Source organism: Heloderma suspectum, chromosome 4 (assembly GCF_057233095.1).
Source record: "Heloderma suspectum isolate Gila_16-S chromosome 4, 16-S_ref, whole genome shotgun sequence".
Taxonomy (NCBI): domain Eukaryota; kingdom Metazoa; phylum Chordata; class Lepidosauria; order Squamata; family Helodermatidae; genus Heloderma; species Heloderma suspectum.
Window position 1 is genome coordinate 179,489,832 of NC_139461.1, and position 9,042 is coordinate 179,498,873.

The 9,042-nt window shown below is 56.3% G+C and overlaps 1 protein-coding gene across 1 annotated transcript; it reads right to left on the bottom strand.

Moving 5' to 3' along the window:
* Positions 1-462: 462 nt before the first annotated feature.
* On the bottom strand, positions 463-6,487 carry LOC146347810 (uncharacterized). Its single transcript, XM_084851620.1, has 3 exons — positions 6,184-6,487; positions 5,596-5,694; positions 463-1,436 (listed from the first exon to the last, which is right to left on the bottom strand). Exons 1-3 carry the CDS (start codon positions 6,485-6,487, stop codon positions 463-465), a joined length of 1,377 nt encoding a protein of 458 aa, XP_084707746.1.
* Positions 6,488-9,042: the final 2,555 nt, after the last annotated feature.

The following is a 9,042-nucleotide window of genomic DNA, read 5'->3' on the forward strand; positions in this document are numbered from 1 at the left end:
ACATCCCACGTGCCAGTTCTCTGTTCACCTTGCGTAGGGCCCGTTCCATGGCAGCATTGCTCTGCACCCTCCACATGATTCTCAGGAGCATTGAGGACCATAATATGATCACCCCCGGCCAGCGATGTCAGATCGTCTGCAAATCGACCAACGCCTGCTCGATCAAGCCCTTTCCAGGCTTGCAGCCCAGGTCATTCCTCCCAGGTGCAACACCAGGACCTGTGGAGGGAAACTGACCAAACCTCGATGAAAGAGTGTGAGAAGAAGAGCATCCCATTGTATACCCCGCCGGCCGAGCCATTGTATTGCCACCTGTTGGGGAAACTGCAGCCGGGATCTGAAGGCTGATGTAGAAGCTCTGCGAGCAGCCCAAAAAACCATACTGTGCCCACAAATGAGCACCCATACTGGCGTAGGTCAAATCCCATCTAAATAAAACATTGGGGAAGGTGAAGAGAAGCATCATGAAGCATCTGGCAACTTGCGAATGTAAGAGCGGAAGGCCCTGGAGTGCCATCTCCCTACAGCCCTCACTTGCTTGCATGAAAAACCTACGGCAGCTGCCGTGAAGGCTGCCCCAATGCGGAAAGAGTGGGTCCCAAAATGATAATGCCCCAAACCCAGTGTAGACAAGGCTGACTTAGTGACTGCCCAGAATTGGAACTTTGTCAGTGGTGAACCATCAACATGGCAAAATAGGGGACCCTCACTCTCCCCACGGTGCCCAAGGAAAGCCTGCAAGGCCCTGACAGGGCATAACTCCTCGGCCTGGGCCTGGCTAAGGGCCACCAATGCTCCCTTGCCAGACTGGTCAGTTTTCGACCGTCGAACACGGAGGTGAATCAGGTTGGGATGGATCTGGATATCGGAGTACCTCAAGGCCCTCCCGGTGGTGTCAGATTTGGAAGCCCAGACCAGTTCTGAAATCCTAAGGGCGCCAAAAAAGGCTGTTATAGCTGCAGCGTGAAAGAGGGGGGCTTCATATGGAGAAGAGCAAATGGAGGGCCACAATCCCCGGAGCCCTATAAGAATAACTGGAGACAAAGGATGCCTGGAATCCGGCGGGGCAGGTGACATCTGCACCCAGCCTTGCACAGCCCTCCTAACTCGGAAATCTGAGGTGGAGTCCTCCACCCCTCGCACTTTGGCCCAGAAGGCCAAAGAGGCGAGCCTCCCCGAAATGGTCCTAGCGGACAGTCCCTTGTTATGCAGCTGTACACAGAATTGTAACAAGTGGTCCACAGGTAAGGGCCACAAGTCCTGCAACCTGAAGGCACGAAACTCCCTACCTGCTCTCTCGTAGGCGGCTCTAGTGCTGGGGGCTAAAGAGTTCAGGATAGCGTGTTCAACTTGAGAGTGCCAATCTCCCACAATTCGGCTGGCATGGGGTCTGGTAGCAGATGCGCCCATGGAGCCAATGCATGGAACCTGTTGATCTGGTTTCACGACAAAGCATCGGCAACAGGGTTCCCCAGACCCGGCACATGGCGGGCGTGGAACCATATGTTGTTGTGTAGGCATTGGAGGGTAAATGCTCTAACTAAATTCACGTCCCTTTGGTTTCTGGAGGATAATGTATTAATGATGTGCACAACGGCCATGTCGTCGCACCAAAAAAGGGCGACAGAGTTGGCCATCAAGTCTGCCCAAATGTGTAGAGCTACGTAAATGGGGAAGAATTCCAGGAAGGTGAAGTCCTGACAAATACCGCCGGCAGCCCAGCTCTCTGGCCACTGGCCCAGGCACCACCGCTCTCGCCAAATTAGACCAAAATCAAAGGTGCTGGCAGCGTCCAAATGGATCTGCAGGTCGGTTCGTAGAAGTAACTTGCGCCTCCAGAAGGAGATGCCATTAAAACCCCTCAGGATTTTAAGCCATACCTGCAGGTCCATGCGCATAGCGGAGGTGACTCTGGTGCGATGATGCGGGTAGGGATGTCAGAGAATGTCTCCACAAATCTCGGGGAGGCCGAATGCCAGTGCATTCGGCCCCCTGAAATTGGTGGAGAAACAGTCTGCCCCCCCGCCCACCCGGGACGGGACTTACCTTGTGCGAATGTCCCTGGCGGCGGCGGCTTCGGTGGCGATTTGGCGGTGGTTCGGCGGTGGCGGTTGCAGTAGCTGGTCTTCCAACCAGCTGCCGCCGCTGCCATTTCCAAGGTAAAAACAAAACAAAACGGGATAGGCTACGTAAAGATTTATGTGGCCTATCACGGCTGGATTTTTAAAAAACACCATGATAGGCTACGTAAATGTTTACGTAGCCTATCATAGCTGAGTGAAAAAAACAAACAAACTGCGTGTACGCAAATGGCGGCGCCCATGGGTGCCGCGATTTGCGTTCCTTATTTTGGCACGTAGTCTACGTAAACATTTATGCAGACTACAGTGAAAATAAGGGGAACGCAAATAGCATTGCCCTTATTTTTGCCGTAGTCTACGTAAATGTTTACGTAGACTACACGTGCCAAAATAAGGAACACAAATAGCGGCACCCATGGGCGCTGCCATTTGCGTACGCTCGGTTTTTTTTTTTTCACTCAGCCGTGATAGGCTACGTAAACATTTACGTAACCTATCATGGCTGACTGCAGGGACGCAAACGGCGGCGGCTACGGCCGCCGCCATTTGCATCCTGGCAGGACAGGATTCGTGGCAGGAGGGCCGGGGCACCTCCACCCCGGCCAGAATTTTGGGGGGGAGGGACGGAGAGCCTCCCCCCCAAGCCAGAATTTCAGGGGGAGGGATGGAGCGCCTCCCCCCCACCGCGAATCAAGCTTTGGGTTCAGGTAAGGGACTTTCGTACATCCCTAACGGGAGTTGAAGACCCTGCATTCCCCAGAATCGCCATCACAGGAAGGTGCTGAGGGCCACCACGCTACAAGCGAAGTTCAAATGCCCCATGACTTCTTGGAGGGCTCTAAGGGAGACTTTATGAAGGTGCAGGATGGTCTGGAGCTTATCCTTAAGGATCAGCAATTTATCGTGAGGGAGACTAGGGATGGCCGTGAATTTCTCCACGAATCTCAGGGAGGCTGAATGCCAACGCATTCGGCCCCCCGAAATTGTTGGTGAAATTCTCCGCCCCCCCGCCCCCCCCGGGTTGGGACTTACCTCCCTCGAATGTCCCTCTCGGCGGCGGGTCCCGGTGGCGTTTCGGCGGTGTTTCAGCGGGGGTGGCGGCTGGTCTTCTGACCGGCCGCCGCCGCCGCCATTACAAAGTGAATGAAAAAAAGAACCCAAACACATGTGATAGGCTATGTAACGATTAACGTAGCCTATCATGGCTAGATTTCCAAAGTTAGCCGTGATAGGCTATGTTAATCGTTACGTAGCCTATCACAGGTGACTATGAAAAAAAAAAGTGTGTACGCAAATGGCGGCGCCCATGGGCACTGCCATTTGTGTTCCTTATTTGGGCCCGGGTAGTCTGCGCAAAGATTTACCTAGACTACGGCGAAAATAAGGGCAATGCAGCATTGTACGTAAATCTTTACGTAGACTACCCAGGCTCAAATAAGGAATGCAAATGGCGGCGGCCATGGGTGCCACCATTTGCGTACGTGCGTTTTTGTTTTTTTTTACTCAGCCATGATAGGCTACGTAATGATTAACGTAGCATATCATATCACAGCTGACTTTGGAAATCTAGCCATGATAGGCTACGTTAATCGTTACGTAGCCTATCATGCTTGTGTGTGTGTTTTCATTCACTTTTTTATTTCGCGGCCGGGGAGACGGGGCGCTTCTCCCTGGCCTGAATTTCGGCCAGGCGAGGTGGGGCGCCTCCCCCGCCGGCCTGAATTTCAGCCAGGTGAGGCGGGGTACCTCCCCCCCAGCCTGAACTTCGGGGAGAGAACCGAAGCGCCTCCCCCCCACCGCGAAGCAAGCTGCGGGACCAGATAAGTGACTTTTGTACATCACTAAGGGAGACAAGAACACTTTGCGAGGGTATCGAGCTCGATCCCTAAGAATGTCAAAATAACAGATGGGCCCTCTGTCTTCTCATGTGCCAAAGGGACACTCAAGTCTGAGGAAAGGGATATGAATGCCCTAATTAGGTCAGAGCATTGACTGCCGCCCCCGGGTCCAGCAGCCAGGAAGTCATCCAATAATGGACCACATCGCCGTAGTCTGTCTTATCCTTTATGGCCCATTCCAGAAAGGTACTGAACGTTTCAAACATAGCGCAAGAGATGGAGCATCCCATGGGGAGAGCGCAGTCGATGTAAAATTTGTCCTGGAAGGAGAATCCCAGCAAATCAAAATCCAGAGGATTGATAGGCAAAATGCGAAAAGCGGATTTGATATCACACTTGCCCATCAATGCCCCGCGGCCCAGGGCTCTTATCATGGCTTCTGCAGTATCAAAGGAGGTATAACACACAGAACATAGGGAATCTGGGATTTCATCGTTAACAGACTGGCCTTTGGGGAAAGAGAGGTCTTGAATTAACCTGAACTCACCGGGCGATTTCTTGGGGATAATTCCCAAAGGGGAAATCCAAAGGTTGGGTAACGCTAGGGGTGGACGAAAGTCCCTTACCTTTCCTCGAAGGATGTTCGCGGTGGGGGGGAGGCGCTTCGCTGGTCCCCCCGCAAAGTTCCGTCTGGGGGGGGAGGCTTCCCACCTCGGCCCAGCTGAAATTCAGGCCGGGGGGGAGGCTTCCCGCCTCGCCCCGGCCGAAATTCAGGCCAGGGAGGAAGCTTCCCGCCTCGCCCGGCCGCGAACGCGAAAGTTAAAAAAAAACAAAAAACGCCCCCTGATAGGCTACGTGACGATTCACGTAGCATATCACGGCTAGATTTGCGAAGTCAGCCGTGATAGGCTACGTGAATCGTCACGTAGCCTATCACGGGTGACTTTAAAAAAAAAAAAGTGTGTACGGATAATGGCGGCCCCCATAGGGAGCCGCCATTCGCGTTCCTTATTTAGTTGCTGTAGTCTATGTAAATGTTTCCGTAGACTATGGCGAAAATAAGGGCAATGCAAATAGCGTTGCCCTTATTTTCGCCGTAGTCTACGTAAATCTTTACGTAGACTACAGCGACCAAATAAGGAACGGGAATGGCGGCTCCCTATGGGGGCCGCCATTATCCGTACAAACTTTTTTTTTTTTTTTAAGTCACCCGTGATAGGCTACGTGACGATTTACGTAGCCTATCACGGCTGACTTCGCAAATCTAGCCGGGATAGGCTACGTGAATCGTCACGTAGCCTATCAGGGGGCGTTTTTTTTTTCTTTCATTGCAATGGCGGCGGCGGCAGCCGGTCAAAAGACCGGCTGCCGCTCCCGCCTCGCTCAAACACCCGCCGAACCGCCAGCCGGACCAGCCACCGGGAGGGACATTCGGTGAAGGTAAGTCCCGTCCCGGGGGGGGCGGGGGGCGGGGGGTTTGGAGGATTTCTCCCCGAAACTTGTTCGGGGGGCCGAACACATTGGTGCTCAGCCCCCCGAAGTTTCGGGGAGAAATTCTCCGCCAACCCTAGGTAACGCTGGTGAGGAAAAGGGGCTGATGACCCGACCTGACAGAACTTCTTTGTTAATTTTATCTTGAACCAAGCACCGCATGCTAAGGACAGACCGGTGGTTACCGGTCAAATACAGCTTGTGCGGACCCCTAAAGGGGATCCTGAAACCCAGTGTGAAGCTGCATTCCAAGTAGAACGCTGCCCGCCAGTTTGGGTAATGCCCTAGAAGCTGAAGGAGTGGAAGAATCTTAACTGGGCTGGGGCCCTTTGGGAGGGGGAGGATGCCCACTGCCCTGTTTCCTGCCACCACGGCCATCCCTTGGGGGACCTCTCCAACCTCTGGCCCTTGGACAAGTGGCTCAGGAGTGTTGACCGCTGCAAAGGGAGCATTCATGCTGGAAGCGGCATGGGTTTCAGGAGCAGGAACCTTTGGAGCTGAACTCCCAGCACAGCCAGCGGTGTTGAACCCCGGGACCTGCAATAGGCCAGCCGGCCATTGCGGGCGACAGCTTGGCAAGGATGTGGCCGCTGTTGGACCTGTTGCTGAAGCCCAGCCTGGAAGGGGTCATAAATTAGAGCCAAAGGTCCTGGTCCTTCAGATCCCAGTGCATGGAAGGATCAATGGCGGCCCTCCTTTGGAAGGCCTCATCGTAGGCCAGCCATGCACTCCCTTCATATTCCATGTAAGCCCTGTATATTATGTCGAGATACTTGGTGAGGAGCCAAGCCCTCTCGGGGAATCTCTGTTGGAGGATGCCAGCCTGGCATCCTCCAACAGGATGCCTGGCAACCTGGCAACCAGGTTGAAGCCTGGCAACCAGTTCGCCCAGGTGCGCGGCACCTTGCGACCTTTGCTCTGATCAGGATTCCGGTCACGGTTCTTATCCTTGTCACTGGGCTCGGGCTCACAAAAGAGCAGGGTGAAGACATCGGTAAATTCTCCCCGCAAAATCCTTTCTCTGGTGGCAATGGTCAAGTGAAAGCCAAAAGGGGAAGAAGTAGCACCTGTGGGCATGGATCCTCATCCCAGGTTGGCGCATGGATCAGCCAAGGCCATCTGTGGGGCTGGCAGGGGAGGTGGTAGGGGAGACAGGGGGTCCCGAACTGAACCGGCAGGCCCCTCCCAAACACTGGCGCAGGCGGTGTTAAGCGGATGAGGCTGGAATGGTGGTGGGGCTGACATCGAGGCATCTCCTGCCAGTAGCAGTAAGGGGAATGAGGCACCAGGCCCCAGTGAAATGGGTGGGCTGGCCACCTCAGCAGTTGAACTGGAAGTTGAGACTGGGGCCATGGGCTGAGGAGTACTGACTGCGGGGGCTGGAGTAAGTGGAAGAAGTGGGAGAGGGGGGACTGGGCCACCCTGAAGGGTAAACCATGGCATCCAACCCCAGGGGTTGACCTGCCCCATGCCCGGCCAGGCAAATTGAGGTGCCAAAGCAGTCCAGTGTGGGCATGCTCTGATCCCCGACTGGAAAAAACAATGTTGTTGCTTGTGCACCCAGGGAAGAGGAGGCCGCAGAAGGGAGGAGCTCCACCGTGGGTGGTGAGCCATCCGGAAGAGCCGAGGAAGACGGGGTGGATGCTTCAATAGTGTCCAGGCGAGCTGAAATAGAAAGAAGCAGTGAGCGTTGGGTCTGCTGTCGCGTTCACTTGGGCTGGACCACCGAGGGTTTTTTAGGCCTTGCCGGGGGAGGGGGAGGGATCCCCGAGGAATGCTCAGCAGCTTCGAGACGAGAAAGAATTGAAGCCAGTACCGGGTCTGCATCCTCATCAGACTCAGAATCAGGCCTTGTCAGCAGTGTTTAGGGGAGGGGAGGTGGGGCCCTCCCCTTTCCTTTCTTTCCACCCTGGCCCTTCTTGGGGGGCATGATGCAGAAAGTGAGCTAAGCTTGGCCAATATTGGCAAGAAATAAATAAGGGCCCGGGTCCCAGGACCCAGTCAAACACTCCAACCACCACCCCAAGGAGTAAATGCGGCGGGGTAAGAGCCCGCAGCAGGAGGTTCCAGTGGGCAACTCACTGGGCACCCAGGACAACAGGCAGCACCCCCCAGGTCTCGAGATCTGTTGACCTTTCAAGGCCAAGGCGGAGAAGCCTGGGGATGGGAAGAGGGGAGTGCCACCACTACTGCTTTAGACAGGAGGGGATTGGTGCTCAAGAGGCGCAGCAAGGGGCCAGCGGCCATGGAGCCGCGCCTGAGCGCGGGCGCCCCCAGCCGAGGGTGCCCACGACCCGGGAGCCAAGGCAGGTGCCCAACAGGGATCCGTGGCTGCCCCTTTATTTAATTAATTAATTAATTAATTAATTTTGGGGGGAACGTGCTGCCGCCGTGAGTGTCCCGCACCCCCGGGAGGCGGCGAGAGCCGACGCAGACGACTGCCGGTGAGGAAGGAGCGGGGGGAGGGCATGCCGCTGCCGAGAGTGCCGGTGCCCAAAAGGGGCAGTCCAATCACCAGCACCGCGCACACATGTACGCCGCCACCACGAATGCCGGCGCCCCTGCTGGCACGGAAAATCAACGGGGCCACGGCAGTGCAAGGGCACAGCAGCGGCCACAGGAGGCTGGTGGGCAGGCAGGCGGGAAGGCGGGCGGGCTGCGAGGGAGTGAGCGAGTGAGCAGGTGAGCGGGTGGGCACGCGCCACCAGGGCTCACACCCCCACAGGGGAGGGGACAACGAGCGCCACACCCGGGCGCACGCAATCGGCACTGCCGCCGGCTCTCCCGCTGAGGCAGCAAACGTAGGCCGAGGGGCGGCGCCCGTGTATGTGCGCCGCCACCGCAATGCTGTCAAACTCGGTGGGAAGGAAAGAGCAGGCGAGGGGGGCAGGCATGATACCGCCGCGAGCGCGGAGCCCCAGGGGAAAGCGAGCGCTGGAGGCGACAGGCACCGCGTCCCACCATGCACCTCCACCAACGCTGGCACTCCCGCCGGCCGGCAGGCACCGGCCCTGAGGGAGCCACGCCGGAGCGTGCGTGACCCGCCACGAGCGCCGGCAACCCAAGAGCCACGACAAGTGCCAGCATGGAAGAGAAGCTTTTTGGGAGCGTTGAAGCACGCTGAATCCAGGTGGCTGGAACGACGATGAAGCCGGTCTCCAGCAGGCAGGTGTCCCTCGTTGTTTCCAGGTGGGTCTTTAGCTCTCTCTAGCTGTGTCAAGCCAGAGAGCTGAGATTGGGAGGGGGGATGAGTTTAAGGCAACTCAGCCTGCCCCTCCCTGACTGGTGGTGCGACTGGGGTGCACCAATCAGAGGCCCTTACATCTTGTCACTCCACCCACCCGCAATACCCCCCCCTTTCAGCCAGACAAGCTGGCGCCCGGTTAGGGCATTTTCTCCAGCTAAGTGTTAGTTTCATTTCTCCACTTAAGTTTCATTTCTTCAGGTTTGAATAGGGGTGTACGAAACCCCACTTACCTGGCTCCGCTGGGTTCTGCAGGTGGGGGGAGGCGATCCATTCCTCCCCCCAGAATCCTCGGTGGGGGGGAAGGCAATCCGTTCCTCCCCCTTGGAATCCTGCCCGGCCGGCTCCACTCTACAGCCAGGCCGCAGAGCTGCCAGCCGGGCCAACC

What these genes read in the sequence shown, in the direction of transcription:
- LOC146347810 (XM_084851620.1), bottom strand. Translation starts at nt 6,487, where the DNA reads ATGCCCACAGGTGCTACTTCTTCCCCTTTTGGCTTTCACTTGACCATT. An exon ending in AGGGCTTGGCTCCTCACCAA is followed by an intron (nt 5,695 to 6,183) that starts GTATCTCGACAT and finishes TTCAGCTTCTAG; the next exon opens with GGCATTACCCAAACTGGCGG. An exon ending in GCACAAGCTGTATTTGACCG is followed by an intron (nt 1,437 to 5,595) that starts GTAACCACCGGT and finishes TCGTGAAACCAG; the next exon opens with ATCAACAGGTTCCATGCATT.